Consider the following 20,351-nt stretch of genomic DNA (forward strand, 5'->3'; position numbering starts at 1 on the left):
TTGATTTTTGATACTAATTATTATAATAAATTGCTTTATTGGAATTAAATAAATGTAAGTCATAACAGTTTGAATATTACTGTTCAATATTAAAAATGTTAATTGTAAGTTTAGATACTTTGAGTTTAACATTTAATGTTTAATAACATCCAAAATCCAGTCAGTCATTCATTAGGTGGTCATAATAATTAGTAAAAAAATTATCTTTTTAAATGAAAAATATACTATAAAGTCTACTATAAAATTGCAATACACAAGGTTAGCAGATAAGGAAAAAGAAATTAATGACAAAAATGTATAGCTTTTTCCTTATTGTATATTTTCTTGATTTTTTTTTCCTTTATTTTTATTTATAGATTGCTTGATTTACACTTTGACTGTCTTGGTTCAAAAGTTTCAAAAAAATATGTGATTCAGTAAATAAACACTTTATAACTATTGAAAAAACAGTGGAAGATGCATGCAAATAAGATTTTAGTATTTTCTTGTTGTAAGAAGAGAATACTATTAAAAATAATAGTATCATATAATGTGCACATATTTGTGTTGTCATTTATTTGCTTTTTGGAACATCAGCAATAAAATGAAATGATGCAATTTGTAAGGACATTTAATAATTGCAAAGACATATTTTAGAGTGGCATAATAAAAGTTTTTAAAATTTATAATTATAAAATATAATCTGTCCCTGATTTATAGTCTCTCAATTTATGATGGCCAAAACTGGTATATTAAAAAAATTTTTTTTAAGTCTAAACAATTGGTTTTGCTTACTAATGGTAAGAGATATAGTATTACATTTAACATTTAATTGTTAGTGTGTATTTATTGCCCCCTTAACAACAACTCATAAGTTTATACATGTTTAACTTCATCTTTGGTTAAGACTATTACCACCCAAAAATTGAAAATGAAAATTTTCTGCAGAATTGCTTGGTCTGACATTGTCATTCTAATCTCGTGTTTATAATATTTTAATTTATTTATTATTAATTTACTTTAAAAATAAAATCAGTTTCAAACGATGATTACAATACTCTTTCAGTATGATTTTTAATTTCTTTGAATATGGTTATTTTTCTAGAGTTTTCATAATAAGTATTATGAAACTTAATTATATTTCATCAATCTTAGATGAGCTCTTTTGATCCATTATTGGAACAGATTTTCTCTATATCAAGAGGAACAGAAATTAGAAGGTTTTTAATATAATCCACAGATTATAGAAAGGAAATTATGGTACTAGAAAATTCCATTTTTGAACTTTTCCGTGTTCTGATATATTGAAATTGAAATAGAAGTTAAAGATCAATGCAACATTTTGACAGCAGTTGTAATGCTTATTAGAATGATTTAACTCTGTTTTATAGATATTCAGGCTCTTTTTGCAGAATTAAATTATATTTAAGTGCCAATCATTAAAGAAGGCTTTTCCAATGGTAATCTTTCATAAAAATCAAATAGGCATTATTATTCCCAGATACTGCATTCTTTCCATATAAATAATCTTTCAGATATATTGTTGTAAGATTAATTTATGTAATAATATATCTTAAAAGATGTTTACCTGTTGTGTCACTATCAGCTTTTAGTTTTTACTGTGTAGAATTTTGATTATAGACCAAGATTTGTATCTGTCATAGATCTTAATTTATAACCAAAATTATTGAGAATTTACAGAATTTGTCTAGTGATTCTTCCTCTTATCACACACCTGGTGCAACTAGTGGGCCTTAAACACCATTTGTTTGAAGACAACAGAATTTACTCACTGATAAACCAATGAAAAAAATTGACTGAATTTACTCTTAATAAAAAAATTTTTTTTCTGATCTGGCATAGGTGGAAATATTAATTTTGTTAAAAATATTAGGTTGGCCAATAAGTCCATGCAGTTTTTGCTGATAGATAAGAATCGTATGCTCTGAAAAGCAATTATTAGTAGTTTTCAAGGTTAAAACATAATTGTTTGACAAGTGACATTTCACCAACATGTTAAAAATAAAGCTTGACGCGTTTTGTGTGTTTGTCAGTATTAAAAAGATCAGTGAACAAAAACATGCATTATAAAAACGCTAGGCTTTTTTATTTTAAAAAAGCCTAATGTGTTGGTGCAAACCTACAAGAAAATATGTGAAGTCTTTGGTAAGGATGTCATGAAAGAATGTGTGCACCAGAAGTGGTTTGAGATTTCATTCCTGAGATTTTTCCATTCAAGATGCACCATGATCAGGTTGGCCAGTTGAGATTGACAGCAATCAAATAAAAGAATTAGTTGACAGTAATCCATGCCATACAATATGGGAAATTGCAGATATTCAAATATTGAAATTGAGGGCGTGGAAAATAGTCATAGTCTGTGTAAACTTTGTTACGTCAGCAAGCTCGATGTTTGGGTTCCACACAAACTTAGTGAAGACAATCACATCACTCATTTCCATCTGTGATTCACTCAAACCAAACCTTGATCTTTCTGATACTACTTGTTTCACTCTCTTCAAAGTTCTTTAAATGAACAGTGCTTTGTTTCTAGTGACTACAAAAAACAGTCCTTGAAACAGTTTTTCACCAAAAAAAAAAAACTAGAAGTTTTTTTTGAACATGGAATTATGAAGCTCCCTGAAAGATGGCAAAAGGTACTAGATAAAAATAAATTTTATTCAGTAATATATTGATTTTATTTTTTTATGAAAAAATTTGTTTTTTATTTTCACCTAAAAAAATGCGTGGTGTTATTGGCCAACCCAATACTACTACAACTACACACTATTCTAATGAGCCCCTAGTAATCAATGTTGTGGTTTTTTTTTTTTTTTTTTTTTTTTTGGTCCTTTGAATTCTGACTTATGTATATATGTCCTTTTACTCCTTGCAGTTACTAATTTGTAAATCTAATTTTATTAACTATTTCCCTGTTTTTAAACTTTTTTGTTTTAGCCTTGATTAAGTTTTACTTTCCTGGCTGTTATGTATACATAACAAGGGAAAGTATTGGAATTGTGTCAAATATGACCCTCTGAGTTTTTTGCAAATCTCCATGCTTTGAGACCTCCTGAATCCAAAAAAGTAAAAGAAAAGGCAAAGTTCTGTGGATATGTGTGTGTATTGGTGTCTATTTTGCTTAATATCTCAAGATGGGGTAAAGATTGAGAAACAAAATTTGGCATGGTGGCTTTGATGCTCTTAAATTTTTGTGGTGAAAGGTCGAAAGGATGGAAGGATGGAGAAGTCATGTATCTCGAAGGGTAGGACTTAATGAAGATCTTATGTTATTAATATTTACATTTGCTTTATATATATATATATAAAAGTTATCCTACCCTTAAAATTAAGTTGTTTTGCCATTTTATACTAATTAAAAATAAAAGTTTTATAACAAAATCTAATAACAGATGGCGCCACACACAATTTTATGTTTTGCTTAATATGAGTTTTTATCAAAATAAACTTTTAACAGCCAGGAAAGTTACACAATGCTCATTGCTGGATTTTTTTCATTTTGTTCTGTTCAAATTGGTTGAATTGAAGCTGTAATAAAAGAAGCATACTTTTATTTGTTATGTTTGTTTTTGTATACTTCCTTTACTCTATGTAAATATTCACTGTAAGACAATGTAGTTCACATCTGTCACATTGATGACATTGCTGCAATATAATATAATGTTTAATGCACAAATAATTTACAAAGGAATTAAACTCATAACATTATTTATCAAAGTTGTACATTTATTATAGTTATGATCCAAAATAGAAATATTACAAGGGTGAATTGAGAAGTTTCTGGAATGACAATGAAAACAAACTAAATGATTTTAAAGTTATGCTTTATTTTTCAACACAATTCCCTCAAATCTTAACATACCCAATCCAATGTTTCTCCAGTTTTTTTTTTAATTCTCTCCCAGAAGTAATTTTCTCCAAGGCCACCAAAATAGCTATATACAGCCTTGATCATCTCTTCATTAGATCAAAATCCCTTTCCATCTAGGAATGTTTGAGTTTCATGAACAGATGGAAGTCTGAGGGAGCCAAATCCAGTAAATATGGTGGATGCAGAATGATTTCAAATTTAATTTCTGAAAGTTTTTGCTGAACCAACTGCATTTGAATGAGCAGGTGCATTGTCGTGGTGAAATAGCACATTTTCTTGATCTTTCCCAAACATTTTTCTTGGGTTTCTGCTCTGAGTTTGTCTAAAAATTTTGCATAGTATTGACCAGTGAGTTTTTCCTTTTCCAAAATAGTCAATTAACAAAATTCCTTTGGTCTGTTCCAAAAGACCAATCCCATTACTTTGCCAGCCAAATGAATGATATTTGCCTTCTTTTGAACCTGCTCACCATCTCCAATCCGCTGTTTTGATTGAATTTTTATTTCTGGTGTGTAGTTGTGAATCGAGATCTCATTCATTGTCACAAATCATTGCTTGAAATTCATTGGAATTGTTTAAAAGGAATCCAAACTCTCAAGTGAAATTTGGGCTTGAATGCATTTTTGCTCTGGACTAAGAAAATGAAGCACCCATCTTGGAGACAACTTCTTTAAATCAGTTCATTTTTGCAAACTATGAACTACTTATTTGTTGGAAATGCCCACAGCTTCCTCAATTTCACACACTTTGATTCGGTTATCTTCTAACCCCATGTCATGGATTTTATTCACAATTTTTGGAGTGGTAGCAGTTTTTGGATGTCGTAAACATGATTCATCACTTTGTGCATGCGCACGTGTGTGTGCGTGTGCCCGTGCTTGAATTTCGAAACCCAAAAACTTACCATGGAGAATGAAAGTGATGAATCACCAAAAACATTGCCCAACCTACATTTGGTTTCTGATGTGGTTTTGGAGGGAAAAACCACCAGCTTGAATTTTGTTTTCCTCCATCTATGAACAGATACAAAGGGTATCTCACTGCAATGCTTGTAAAAACCTAACTATTCACAGGATTAATGTAACATTTGGAATTAGTACGTATGAAAGATTTGCTAACGCAGCATGGGAAAAATATTTCCAAACGAAACATCTCCTAGCAGCGATTCTAGAAACTTCTCAATCCACCCTTGTATTATAGTTTCTGAATTGTAATTACTTTCATGCATTGTTTGAACAGAAATAATTTTTGGTAAAAGTTGAACTAGCCACTGTAGTTAATCTATTGAAGTAAGTAATATACCTTTTTATAATGGTAGGTAAGGTTTGAGAAATGCTAACATTTTTGATCCTCTGAGGATGTTCTATTAACAAGGTAAAAAAATGTTAGTGTTTTTTTAACTTTTTCCCATGTATTGCTTATTTCTGTTTAAATTAAATTAAATTATAATAATATATTTATATTCCATAGATCATTTACTTGTCTGTTAATACAACATAATCTTAATATGACAAGTTTGGAACTGGAAGGTGTTGAATTGTCAAAAAATTTGAATGGATGGGGAAGTTACATAGGTTACATTCTTCTCCATTAATTAATAACTTAATTGAAAACAAACCATCGTACAGCATTAAGTATTAGGTTACTCATTCAAAAACCTTTTTTAATGCAGTATATATAACTTTATTCTAATGTTTTCTATCATTTTAAACAATCTTCAGGAAAAACATTCTAATAAGAACAAATGCCGAACTGTTTTTTAGAAGGTTTTTTAAAAGCTTGTATTGTTATTAACAAAAATAATTTCATAAATAAATAAATAATCAAATAAATACATACAATAAAATAAAACTACGTTAAAATAAACCAAAATATGTGGATGTTTATATATTATTTGTTTACCAATCATTAGTGCTGTGCAGCAAAGCTTTCCACACTCCCGGAATTATGTTAACATTCTTGAAATTAATTATCTGATTCTTCAACATAGCTTTGTAGATGTGCCAGGCTTCTGCATATTTTATTTGTTGTTTCTTCTGCACTCTGTATTATTATTTTAGCATTGTTCCATAGAACAGAAACTGACTGGGGGTCAGAAAGTAAAGGCTCTTTCAAATTGTGCACCTTTTTTTAAAAATAAATAAAAGACATAATTTGCATTGATTTTTAAAAACTTTTTATCGGTAATTGAAGTATCGGTTATGACATTTCTATACGAAAAATAATATCTGACAAATGACCACCTCTTGCTGCTTCAGTGGTTCACTCTTTGTTAAAATTTTCTGACATTTTGACAAAATTGAGGCTCTATTTCACCAATGACACGAATAATTTCATCCTTCAGTTCAGGAATTGATTGTGGTTTGTTCTTATAGACCTGGCTTTTTACATAACCCCAAAGAAAATAGTCCAGTGGTGTTAGATCACGTGATCTTGGTGGACAATTAACATCATTTCTTGCAATAATTCTTCCAGGAAATTTTTGTCTCAATAAAGCAATTGTTTCATTAGCAAAATGAGGTGTTGCACCGTCCTGTTGAAATCATATATCCTCTAGATCAATATCATTCAGTTCAGGCCACAAAAATTCAGTTAACATCTCACGATATTGGACACCATTCACTGTTACGGCATTACCAGCAGCATTTTCAAAGAAATATAGTCCAATTACACCACCTGATCATAATGCACACCAAACAGTGACTTGTTGAGGATGTAAAGGCTATTCATGAATCACTCATGGATTTTCCTCACCCCAAATACAACAATTTTGTTTATTAACATAACCACCAATTTCAAAATGCGCTTCATCAGAAAAGATGATTTTTGGAGAAAAATCATCTGGTTGTTCTTTAATCCAATTGACAAATGCATGATGTTTTGAATCATCCAATGGCTGTAGTTCCTGTGTTATTTGAACCTTATATGTCTTTAAAGCTAAATCCTTTTGTAAAATACACTATGTTGTTGATTCACTGAGTCAAACTTGTTGTGAATGTCGCCTAATGGACATTTCAGGTGCTTCAGCAACACTTTCACAAACCAAATCAATATGCTCTTGTTAATGACCACTAAGACTGTATTTTTCTCATTTTTTGATCTTCTACCGAACTGGTCCCTTGAAATTTTTTAATAATTCGACCAATAGTTCTTTCAGATGGACTATTATGTAAACCATAAAATTCATGTAATTTTCTAAAAACATTTTTCACAGAATGCTGATTTTTATAAAATAATTCAACAACTTGAACACGTTGTTGTATTGTGTACAAAGCCATTTTTATAAATGTCATATGTCACATTTTTTAACTGTCAAAATACCTGGACGAATTCACTGCACCATCTATATTTTATTTATTTTTAAAAAAGGCACTCAATTTAAAAGACCCTTTACATACATTGCTAATGCCATGCCATAGTTGGATTTATTGATATTTTTATGTTCCTTGATTCTCAGTCAATGATCTTCTAATAGCCAGCCTCTATTTAACATAATTCCTTTTTCCTTCTGCTGTCTGTTATGGGGATTATATAAACTCCTGGAGTATAAAGTGGATCTATCGGCTGTGTCATTATGCAGTAATCTATATATTGTAGGATTCCTTTTAAATGTTATCTTTCTAACTTTATTTAACTTTTTTGTACATATTATAGGACTCCATGACTGTGTACTCATTATTCATTTCTTTTGTTGCTGTGTTTTTCTTCTCTTCTTTTGCATACTTCGTTATTATATCTTCTACAGTAGAGAGTTGTTTATCCGAATCAATTGGGGACTGGGGTGGTTCAGATAACCGATTATGTACGAAAAAATATATTAACCTATCCGATGTTGAAATTTTTCTCCGTTGCATGTCACTTTGTGTTGAATTTTTCTCCGTTGCATGTCGCTTTGTGTTGAATTTTTTTTTTTTTTTGGGCCTAACTAAAATTATTATAATAATCATCGAGGCTATTGTATCGTTAAAAATTATTTCTTTATTTTGTACAAACAAAATAAATATATTGAAAAATCTAAAGTAAAATTTTTTTGTTTTTATAAGTTAATCTAGTATCAAAAACGTTCGATTCAGCACGACACAGTTCGACTGGAAAGCGTTCGGATAACTGACGTTTTGGTTAACCAGCTTTCGGATAAACGATGCTCTACTGTATATTCTTATGTTTATATTCAAATTGATGACCCATGATTTTGATATATTCCAGCTCCTTATCTCTATCTATCTCCTCTCCCTCCTTCTTCCCCCTCCTCTTTCCCTTACCCTCTTTTCCACTGGCTAAACATCTCGTGTATGGCCAAAGTCTTTCTTTTATGTATGTATGTATGTATGTCTTGTATGTTGACACACTGTGTATGGGCTCTTCTAATCCAGGCTCTGAAGGCTGCCAACTTGTAGTTCAATGGGTAATGGGATTAAAAGCTGATTATGTCTATTTCTTGTAGATGCTCGTATTTATCACCCCTCCTTTAAGTCTATACTCTGTCTAGAAAATGTGCAATCCTATCATGTTTCAACTCTATTCTTGTTCTTTCTTGTTTCAACTCTATTCTTGTTCTTTCTTGTTTCAACTCTATTTTTAGAACATATGGATGTGTGTTGATGATGTTGATGAAGTTCACTGTGGTAGACCTTCTTCATATTATTAATACATCATCTATATATTTGGAGTACAAAATGAGTATTTCATCCTATTTTGGTAAGACATTACCTTCTAACGTTCTTACAACCATTTCATAGTGTTTCAGAAAGCAGACTCCCCATTGGAGCCCCTCTATTCTGAATATACATCAGTCCACTGAAAGAAAAAAATGCATATGTAACAATGTGGGCTAACTCCAGTATTTGTGGAAGCAATTTCATCGAGTTTCTGATCTTTCCCATCAGGAAGATCAGAAACTCATAATTGACAAGCTGCAAATGAAAGTTAGAAAGATAACTAACACAATGCTAGCAATAGCTACGGCTGACAAAGGCAGTGATCTCATCTCAGGCTACACCTAGACACGTGGATTTTCCTGATTTGTGTATTTTTGCAATCTCAAAGACCAGTAGTTGATAAAGGTACTTCTCTTACAATTGTCCTAGAACATGCACTCAACATCTTCATAAATAAGAACTGTAAAGTACTATTTTTTTTAGTATCTTAGGAAACCGACTATAATTATGGTCGGTAAAACTTCCGTTAACCTAACGGGTACTTTACGCGGATTCGAGATTAGTTTGCCAGGCCTGGGCTTTTAAGCGTGCACCGAAAAATTAGTAGTAATAATGATAAATATCAAGTCAGATCAAAAGTTCAAATATATTTAATTAGCAACTAGAACGTACTACGTACAAATGTCAATAATCCAAACAAAATTTATTAATGAAAATCACAAGTCAACCCGACAATAAACTCAGCTACTTAGCTTAACTTAATATTAATTCCCCTTTGAAATTCAACGAATCAAATACTTAGCAACTATGAACAAAATCTCTTACTAATTAAACGTCTATCCATCACCTCACTATACGAAGAAACTACTTCCTCAATCCTTTCGATATTGTCAAATTGTCAATCGAACTCCTCTTTAGCACCTTGGATCGTCCAATTATCAATCTGGACTTCTATCGAAATTCTGGACTTCTATCGATCTGGCTTTCGAATCTGCCTCGATTTGGAATTCACCTCGGTTTGGAAATCACCTCTGTTTGGAAATCACCTCTCCTTCTTCAGTTAACGTACGGGTTTTATACTGTGAGGTGACGTCACACTTGAGCTGGGTTACTCCCCTTATTTACATACTTAGTTGCTAACATTAACTTTCTTTTCTGGCAGCTTTAAGTTTCCGACAAAGCTTATAAACCGTTTACAAAATATTTATCATAATTTTCTGGGATGTTTAAGACGGTTTATCAAGTATTTCTCTACTAGTGATTGTGGGGACTCCCCCTCCATTTTTTTTTCTGCGGAGTGTTACTTCCGCCGGGCAGCGCAAGTGCGCAAGATGTTTCCTATAGCGCTTATTTCTCCGTGAGTTGTTTTTTCTTCATTTTTCATTACTAACAAGAGAGTGGTGGGGAACCTTCGTCCTAAATAAACATAAACCCCAAACAGAAAGATAATAAAACGGAAATAATAATAAAATAAAAAATAAGGTTCGGACTCAGTTCCTTACAGAACACAAGGCTTAAACATCAGCTGTTCTTTCGCAAGTTCCTTGCCTGGTACAATAGTCACATTACTGGAAGCAAATATTTTGTTAGGAAGCATTTTCATTGTGAAAGTATTCTTGTCAGCATTTATACATTTTTTTTTAAAAATTATCAAGCTAGCCATCACTTGCTTAAATAGTCCTCCTCCATGATTTCTTTATAAAAAAAACGAGCAATTATTTATTGTGACATTGTCACAATGCCAGGCTGCAATTTTTAATCATATTTTTACAATTTATTTAATTTTAAAATATATGCTCTTCACCACAAATTAGTAATTGCCCCTATACCATCATACTTTTTGTTTTTTTTTTTTTTTTTTTTTTTTTTTTTTAAACAATAGTCATGCCAGTCATTTTTTAAGAAAATTTTTGAATTGAAATAATATGACTTTCAGTTTGCATTGGAAGTTAATATATACCGTATTTTACGGACTATAAGACACTACAGACTATAAGACGCACTTTAATTTTTAAGCATTTTTTTTTTTTTAAATACCTAATAAGATGCTACATACTATAAGACGCACCTGAATTTTGGAGGCAATTTTTCGAAGAAAAAAATGCGTTTTATAGTCCGTAAAATACGGTAGTTAATTGGGCCTCCTGCTCCTAAGGTTTCCATATCTGATCTCGTCTTTCATCCATCTAACTCTGTTCTTGAGATTAAGGAAAGAATGGCAGATGACAGTGGGAATTTATAGGTATACAATTTTTTTAAATTTCAGCCCCTTTCTCTTTATAAGATCACTGGAAATTTTACCCAGTCAAGTTTGTTGACATCAATCTAATGTAGATATGAGAAGTTAAAGTATAGTCCAAAAAAATCAAATTTGCCAATTACAGTTGTTGGGCTGCAATTTTCAAATTACAGACCTATACATTCCCACTGTCATTTGTTCTTTGTTAATCTCTAACAAAGTTTGGTCTTGATATTCATTAAATCTGATATGGAAAGCTTAATGGCCAGATGCCCCGATTAACTATATAAAAAGTTCTGATCTGGACCAGAAATTGCATGATTTTCATTCAAAAATTTTCATAGAGCAATAAATTTGGTATAGAATTGATCCTTAGTATAAACTGAGATCAATAATGTATCACTTAACCTTCTAATGCAGCAATTCTCAACCTTCTTAGCTCCGCGACCCCCAAATAGTAATTATAAATAAAATTAAGATTTTGTGACCCCCCCACCCAAAGGAACAATAACAATAAGCCTTACTATTACTAATTGAATTTTGACTGTAATTATAAATGTAAACAAATGCAACCATCACATTAATTTCTTTTCTTTACATGTGTACTTATTGTAAGTAAAAGGTTTATAAGTTTATAATAAATGATTTTTTTCTCATAAAATTTCATTATTGTTTTGCGACCCACCCCGCATTAATATCACCATGACCCCCTTGGGAACTGCGACTCCAAGATTGAGAAATGCTGCTCTAATGTATACAATATCGACATGATCTCATATTTTTAAAAATTTAAATAATTTATATTTTGATTCATTTTGAAAGTAGATTTTTTAATTAAAAAGATGATTGTCACAATGCCAGGCTGCAGTGTTTGATGTTGCAATAACTTTTGTTTTTTAATACTCCTCTCCTTAATAGATAATTTGGCTCTATTTCCAAAATGTCAAATGCTTAGAATAAGACTCAATATATCAAATAATTTATTATTTAAGTAACTAGGAGTCTGTATGAACAGTGTATGTAAATTTTATCAGGTTTTAAATAAAATTAGGATTTATGATTTACAGCTCCATCTCACTTGTTGAATGATGAACCATCATTTAATAAAAGTGAATAAATCCAATTTGGTTATTTTTATTTAGCAACTAAATTTTTACTTTTATTTTTAGTATAATTAAAGATGAAATTAACTTCATTTTTAATTAAAAAACTTTCTAACCTGAGATTCTCCCATCAGATAGACAAAAATCCAGAAAAACAAATGGCTTTCGGTCTACTTCTAAGACCTGCTTCAGGTTATAATTTTCAGAAATGAAATGCCATAAGCTTTAATGTTCAAAAATGGAATGTACAGAACTCTAGATAAATTTGAATTTAAACACAAACCCCATTGATTAATCTTTATATTTAAATTTGAATTTATCCAGAGTTCTTCTGTACTTCTAACCTGAAGCATGTCTTAGAAGTAGACCAAAAGCATTTGTTTTTCTGGATTTTTGTCTATTTGATGGGAGACTCTTCATATTAGAGAGCTTTTCTAATTTTAAATTCTTGCCCAGTTTTGTTGAAGATTGAACTTTGTTGAACTTCATTTTCGTCTTTAGTTTTTAGTAATAAGTCAAAGTGACATAGAATGAATGTCAAGGCTGATTTCAGAATCAAGTTTTCTTGCATATTTTGTTTACATTCTTTGTAAATGTATATAAATCAGGAAGTGCATTCTGATATTGTAGAACTTCCATGTGCTGTGTTAAAGTAGCATAACTACCAAGTGGTATGAACTAAATTCATCAAACAGACTGTCCTCTTTGAAACTTCTCTTTTTCCCTGATAAGTAAGCATTCATTGTAATTTTACTTTTTAAACCAGAATACAGTAAAAACAAATTTTGGGGCCGAGTTCCAAAGTTAGCTTAAATGCATTAAATATTTGTGATAAAATGCATTTTATATGCTGTAAAATACAGTAGATTTAATGCAAGATATTGTGAAAATTCAGTTTTTCTATGGAATTCAAAATAAATTCTCTGTTGAAATTTTATATGGTGATTTACAGCATTGCTTGCATTAACTTTTGACTTCTTATGGCCTAAGGGTAATCAGTTTTTATTGAAGACTGAATGGTCATTGTACATACAATAAAGGTGTTAGCCTCCTACTGCTCTCAAAACCCGGGTTTGTGTCTAGCTTGGAATCTCGGAACTTTTCATGGATAGTTTGATTTCAGACTGCCAATCCATAATAGCTGTGAAACAGGCCTTAATATCTCTAGAGTGGAAAGATTAAAATGACAAGTTTTCTTATTTTGAATTTGATTTCTTTTTACAATATACTAATTACTATTAAATAAAAAGGATTTGCTAGTCTTAGTTTTTGAAACTCAGTATCATGTAATGATTGATAGAATACTAAATTAAACAGAGTGATTAATATATGTTTAGAATAACTGAAGAAAAAGCATAAGGTGTGTGTCATAATATTTAAGAAGTACAGTCTGAGTATATATTGAAGAAAAAGCTTTATGCAAAATAATAATTTTTATGTAAATTTATTTTAAACCTGTTTATAGAATATTTTTAATTTATTAATTTTCTCTATTTAAAATTATTCATTATAGATGCTGATTTTGATTCCTATTGGGAAGATCAATCAAGAAATAGAAATCGAAATAGAATCCGTGTTGGTCGTCAGTATCAAGCAACTGTACCACCCCTTTTAAAACCAGGTGACTTTTTTTTTTCTAATAATTATTAGTGATAAATGGAAAACTGTTACATATAAAACAAACTTCTTCAAGTATCTTCATCAGTTTCTAGATCTATTTAAATTAACCAGGTTCCACTGTATGTAAAATTAACTCAAATTGAGATAACTTGAAGTCATGTTCACTCAGTTTTTTTTTCTTTTTCTGATCATGCAGCTTAGGCATTTACATGTTAATCAAACTGGTTAAACAATTTGATGAATTCAAGTTAACTTGAATGGGGTTTTTATACAGTATTTTCATAAACACTCTGGAATTTTAATTTTCCATTCAATAAAGTAATTAACGTTTATCTATCGACTAAACTAATCAGAAACTTTCTACAAAGTGCGGGAAATATGTATGACTAAAAATAAACATCGTGTCGTGATGATGGGCAGGGGTGGTGGCTTCCAGACAGCATGTGACTGCCATTCAAATCTACTTGTTTCCTGAACTTTTTTCATTTTATTTGATTGCTGATGGATTTCTCTGACTAACTGACATAATAAATAAATAGATTTTTGATAAATTAATTTAAAAAAACAATTATAGTCAGATTCTCTGTAAAATTTTAACCTTTGCAGAAAAATTCTAAAATTATAACAATTGTAGAGTGGTTATTTTGTGATTAAAAAAAAAAAAAGACTGATTATATATTGCACAAAATATTGCAGTTAAAAAAATTCGTACTAAATACTTGTGTGTGAGTGAATAGATCAACCATTCAGGAAAGCCTTTCTCGGTAGCTTATTTACCCACTCAGTTAAGCATTTTTGAGTTTTTGGACAACACTGAGAGGTTTACATTGACACAGCAATTCTATGTAATAAGATCTAGGGAAATAGCATATGGATAGTTTATTACGGATTACAATGAATCAATGCACAAAATCTTGATTTTTAGTTAAAAGTTTCAAGTTATGAAGGTTTAACTCTAAGTCCGAATTTTTCCTCCAACTAATTCAAGTTAACCAGGTTCCACTGTAATACATAAAAATAAAGTGCTTACAACAAAAATCTTAAAAATATTTTTAATGAATTGATGATTGATTAATTTAAATGCAATTTAGAAGTATTTTTTCCTATATTGGCTTTTGTGTTAAAATAGTATTTATTAATTCAATTAAAAATTTATCTAGTAAATCAACAAATTTTATTGAATATTTTACCAGATACACCATAATGTTTGATTAATAGAGCTGTTGAAATTAATGTCCAAATATATTTACATTATTCTAATATTATAATAGATTACTGCTGAATGCTGGTTAATATGTAAAAAACCAACTAACTTAATAGCTTAAAAACCAGCAAAATTGTCACTTACTAGTGCTATTATACCTATTCAGTTTTAAAGTAAATCTTTATTGTGATATGTAAACCTAATAAAGTTTATGCAAATGACAACTCCATTAGTCCTCCAATATCCACATGAATTAATTCTCCTATTTCTTGAGTGACAGTTTCACTTTTGCTAAAAGGCAACCTATGAGCTTTTCCCATCATGCAGCCTTTACAGATATTATCTTCACATTTATTAGTCACCTCAATTTCCATTTGCTTTAATACATCTTTTACATGTCTTTTATTTTGATGTGCCAGTCTTTCATGCCATAGTTGCAAGGGGTCAATGGCATTCACTACATGTACTGTACTTCTCCCTCTTGGGTTACTACTGTCATAAGCATGTGGTACAGTCTTCCAACATTTGGGTATGTGAAAAACTCTTGTTTGCTCTACACTTTTATATGCACATATGCTGAGAGAAAATTTCACAGCTATGGAACCTTCTCCAATAGCCAGTATCTCAGAATCATTTCCCACTTTTATCACTACAGGAGAGGTGTATTGTTTGTATTCTTTGAACCATTCTTTCCTGCTCATCATATGATCAGTAGCTGCACTATCAGCAATCCATATATTGCATTTGATTTCTTTCATTGACCCATGCTTCAGTTTCTTTTTGGTTTACTACACTAATGTTAACTCCTTTTTTCCTTTTTGTACTTTTTGGCAATGTGTCCTTTCATTCCACAGGTTCTATAGATAGTAAAACATTGATTTTGTTTGTGTCCTGACTTATCACATCTAAAACAAACTATACCAGTTGTTGTTCTTCCTCTGTGATCTTTTGAATTTTTTCAGTTCCCCTTTTTACTGTATCTGCTGTTACATTGTAGAGCCTCAGCCTGTCCATTGTTTTTTTTCAATCTCCTTTTGTTTAAGCCTGACTCTTCCAGTTTTAATCTTGCCGTCAGAGTCTCAAGATTTCTCCTGTTTTTGTCCATAGATTCCCACGCTGTCACAAAGTGTTTATATTCTGGTGGAAGGACTGATGATTATTTTGCATACCACTGAATCATCATCATCAGTTTTGTCAAAGATTCTCAGTTTTTCTGTTATTCCTTCTAATGTAGAAAACATAGATGTTATAGATTCTTCATCTTCATATTTAAACAAGTGATATTCCTTTAGTTCAATTTCCTTTGACAGGTATGTCTTTTTCTCATAAATGATAAGTAGTTTGTAAGACATCAAATGAAATGTGGAACAATTTCTTGTTGCTGAAAGTGCCTCGCCTGTTACTGTACTTCCTATCACCAATTTGTCAGTTTTTTCTGCTCTGGACCAGATTAACAACTTTCTCATATTTTTGTTTCTCTGTTGTACTAACATTGTTGCCAGGATGTTCTGGCTTTATGCATTCCAGTTACAACTTCCCAGGAGTCCTTGCTGTCTAGTATTATTTTAACTTGAAACTTCCAGTTTTTCAGTTATTTTTCATCAATTTTTCTATACCTATATTCATTGTTTCTATCTCCAAGTATTTAGCAATTAATTTTAAATGAGCTAGAGAAACAAAGAAGCTGACTTACATGTGGTAATGGTGGCTCTTCATTGAGTCTAGTCTGGCATGACAAAATGGCGACTCTATTGTTCTTGATGAATCTGACAACTTTGTGTTGAATCTTTAGTCACAACCACACTCTGTTACCATATTAATGTTATGCTGTGTTTCACACAAGTAAAGACACTTTCAGTTTTAATCTAACAACTTTTACTTTTAAGTTATTGGAAAAAAAAAGAATACAAGGAGACTTAGCTCTGCTTAATGTACAGTACACCTCTTGTCTTTTTAACTCTGGTGCCAATTGACGACAGTGTCTCCTCGAATTCTCTGACTTTTGCATACTAAATTAATACTCCCAACATATATTCACATTCCCTGAAGACTATAATTCCTATATTATTAAATATATATTTCTTCTTTTTTTTATTATTTAAATTACGTTCATATTTTTGTTGGTTTTATTTAAGACTCTTACTAAAAATATACTTATACATAAAAACAATCAAAAGATATAAGTATATTTTTATAAAGTATTACAAATTTGCCTTTCTTACTTACTGAAATTTCTTTTTTAAACCTCTTCACTTTTTTAAAAGGAAATTTTAAAGAATTTTTTTAATCTCTTTAGCAATTTTTTTTTCTATTTGCAATTTTAGGATATAAAAGATTTTACTTGCTTCAGTACTGTTTTGAATAATAATATATGATTTTGAAGAATTCTTTAAATCCTTTTAACTTTGATTAATTTTTAAATTTATGATGTAAATAGGATTTAATTATTTAGATTAAATCCATATTGTATTGCAATAAAGGTTAAAATTTTTAAAATTTAGTTCACAATTGCTATCTATATATTTAAAAAGAGCAAAATAATTTAGTTCATATAGGTCCCATAGATCATATTCAATATATATGGTTCAAGTTAAATCTTGTGAAATCTAGATATGCAGAAAATTCTAAAAATTGAATGTGTTTTGACTTGATTGAATTATTAACAGTTTTAGTGATTTTTGATTAGTTGTATGGCTGATAGCACTGTCACATACTCTATTATTAGAATCTTTTGCATTGTATGATAATTTGTATTTTAATCATAACTTGTGTAACTTGTTTTGTTTTTGATATTGTGTAACTTGTGCAGTTTTTAAAAGATAAAAAACTTTAAATACATTTGTAACATTTCTTTTAAAAACAATATCTTATTTTTTGTAAATAGAAGTTTTGTGAGATATACTAAATTTTTCTTTAATAAAATATTATACTTACTTATTAGTAGTTGTTTCGTTTTTTTGCTTTACTTAGTATCATATAAGCTGTCAATCTTAACAGGCATATCCATCTCTATAAGTAGTTAAATTCATAGTTTTAATATTTGTTCTTAGTTCAAGTTTATAATTAAAATTTATGTTTATTACTAAATTTTGCAGGTGAAACTGATGGTAGATGTTGTGAAGATTTGGAGACATTAAAATGGAAACCTGATAATGATCTCTCTGATCAACAAATAGATCAGTATCTCTCCATGGCAAGGTGAGTTAGAAAATAAATTTCCTTTTTTTCAAAGATAAACATGTTTTTGTTATATCTAATATTTTAATATAGATTCATATTAATTTATTTTGATTGTTTTGTGCAATTAATTTGTGTAATCTGCTGTCCTTAAATTTATTTTTATTATTTGCTCTGATAATTGCTTATCTGATTTCAAATTTTGAATCAGATGAGCAATTTAAAGTTGAAATATTAATAATTGTTTCTATTTATGTAATTTAATGACTGTCATCCAGTCAATTATGATAAATTTGAATTTCAAGAAAATAATTCTTTTGTTATATATTATTATTATTTTCAGCAGGGCTGTTAGTTTGTTTGCAAAGGCTATTGATACATGTCAAAATACAGGAAATGGACCTGATAAATCTTTACAAACAGCACTAAGAGGTTTGGTAAGTTGGCTCATGTATTTTAATTATTAGTACTTTTTCATTTGTTGAAAATATGGAAAGACCCATAATTATAATTTCTGCTAATGTCTTACTTTACACATTCATGCACTTGATAGAGTAAATATATTATATAAATTTAATATAGCTTATTCTGATTTTAATATTTCCATTACATTATTATTGTTGTGTTGGTATGAAGTTTATCTTACTTTATTCCAGTGCTTAATGCTATGCTTTGACCTTGGTCTGGCATAGCATTAACTACAGAAAAAAAAAAGTTGTTTAGTGTATGTATGTATTTGTATTTAAGAATTTCCTGACTGTGTAAATATATTTAGTATGTATGTGCTGTTGTGAAGCCTTTCTAGACTTTTGACTAGACTTTTATGTAGTGTATGTGGTATGATACCTGTGCAAGAAAGGACTAATAGTATGATAAATATCTTATCCATTCTCCACAGATATTTTATTTTGTGGACAAGATCTGAGTATTTACCAATTTGTTCATTGTATGTATTTTGTATGTTGTGAAGGTTTGATACAGCTACATCTATGGTATATGTAATTTTGTTTTGTTTGTCATTGAATGTGATATCTAGTCTGTTGTGATGGATTGTTATTGATTATGATGGATTATCTGTGATTTATAGCTTGATCAGTAGTATATTTTATATTTTGTGTCTTGTTTTCTTTGCCCATTTGAAGTGTGTATTTATAATATGGTTTCTGGGTGTGCAATAATTTGTGCTTGTGTGCCAACTTTTGATATATTATGTTTTCTATTTGGTTATGTCAATATAAATAGTCAATTTGTGATAAAAATTTGCAACCTGATGTGATGTATACTTTTGTGCACGAGGTGGCATTTTCTACAAGTGTTATCGGTAAGTGTTATGTCTCTTAAAATGTGCTTTCTATATATGTTTTTATATTACTGACTTGGTCTCGGAAGGTTTTATTTAATACCTTTCTCCAAAGAGACAGCCAGCCATTTGATGCTGTTCTGTCAACATCATCGTGGCTGAGATTGTTAGATGTGTGCCATGATGCTTTTAGAGACCAAGACTATCTGATGGTGTCTTTGCACAGCCCATCAATGTTTTTCATGATATTTTGTATTTAAAAAAATTTGTTTTCACATATCTACTAATGTAAATGTTGAAAGATGAAAACTATAACCTATCCAGGATCATTTGTACTAGTAATACATGACAATCATTTTGGTAGAAAATTTTCACGTTTAAAAAAATAAATAAAACTGAGGCAAAATAGAAGATCAATTATCTGAGATAATATGGACTAACAAGAAAGATTCCCATGACAGACTACTTTCTGTGAGAAAGTAGAACATCAATAATAGTATCATGTGGTTACTGTGAAAAATTTTTTTATAATAGTCATAGAAGCAACAAAATGTGGTTATTATTCAGGTAAGTGCCATCACTGAGCTGAAACTGATCGCACCTTCTCATGACAGAACAAATTTTTTTTAATATTAGGTTGAGTTATAAATAAGTTCCGTTATTGGGTAGGTGTAAATGACTATCAAATACTTGAGAGATATTATGTTGCTTCATCTGAGTTTTATTAGTGGCTATTAGCAAATCGTCTGTAAATGTAAATTTTAACATTGAAGTGTCAATAATGTAATAAAAAATTGTTTCTGAATTCATTTAAAATGGAACATTGAAAGTGCATGTATGCCGTATCATGTTGTGGGATTTTAAACTTGGCAATAATGCTACAGAAACAGCAAAAAAGATTTGCAATGTCTACGGCATAGGTGTAATTTCAGACAGAGCAGTTCGAAAGTGGTTTACAAAATTTTGTTCTGGTGATTTGTCTTTAAAAGATGAAGAAAGACCAGGCTGCTCCTCAGACTTCCATGATGACGTTTTAAAGGTCCTGATTGAGCAGAATCCGCAGGAAATGACAAGGGAGTTAGCAGAGAAGCTGCATACATCTCAATTAACCATCAATCGTCGCCTCCAAAAACTAGGAAAAGGGAGCAAGCTGGGAGTTTAGATTCCACATACCCTCAG

The 20,351-nt window shown here is 30.3% G+C and overlaps 1 protein-coding gene across 2 annotated transcripts in view; it reads left to right on the forward strand.

The window, feature by feature from the left end:
* The window catches only part of LOC136990224 (uncharacterized), a 73,096-nt gene that overhangs the window by 11,710 nt on the left and 41,035 nt on the right, over positions 1–20,351 (forward strand). Inside the window, exons 2-4 of one of the 2 annotated variants that reach the window (XM_067288605.1) lie at positions 13,385–13,492; positions 17,791–17,893; positions 18,216–18,309. In XM_067288605.1, coding sequence (XP_067144706.1) covers positions 13,385–13,492; positions 17,791–17,893; positions 18,216–18,309 — 305 coding nt within the window. The remainder of the gene's footprint in view (positions 1–13,384; positions 13,493–17,790; positions 17,894–18,215; positions 18,310–20,351) is intronic. The other variant, XM_067288606.1, reaches the window with a different exon arrangement.

The sequence above is a fragment of the Centruroides vittatus genome, unplaced genomic scaffold (genome assembly GCF_030686945.1).
Source record: "Centruroides vittatus isolate TY-2023 unplaced genomic scaffold, ASM3068694v2 scaffold_861, whole genome shotgun sequence".
NCBI classification, from domain to species: domain Eukaryota; kingdom Metazoa; phylum Arthropoda; class Arachnida; order Scorpiones; family Buthidae; genus Centruroides; species Centruroides vittatus.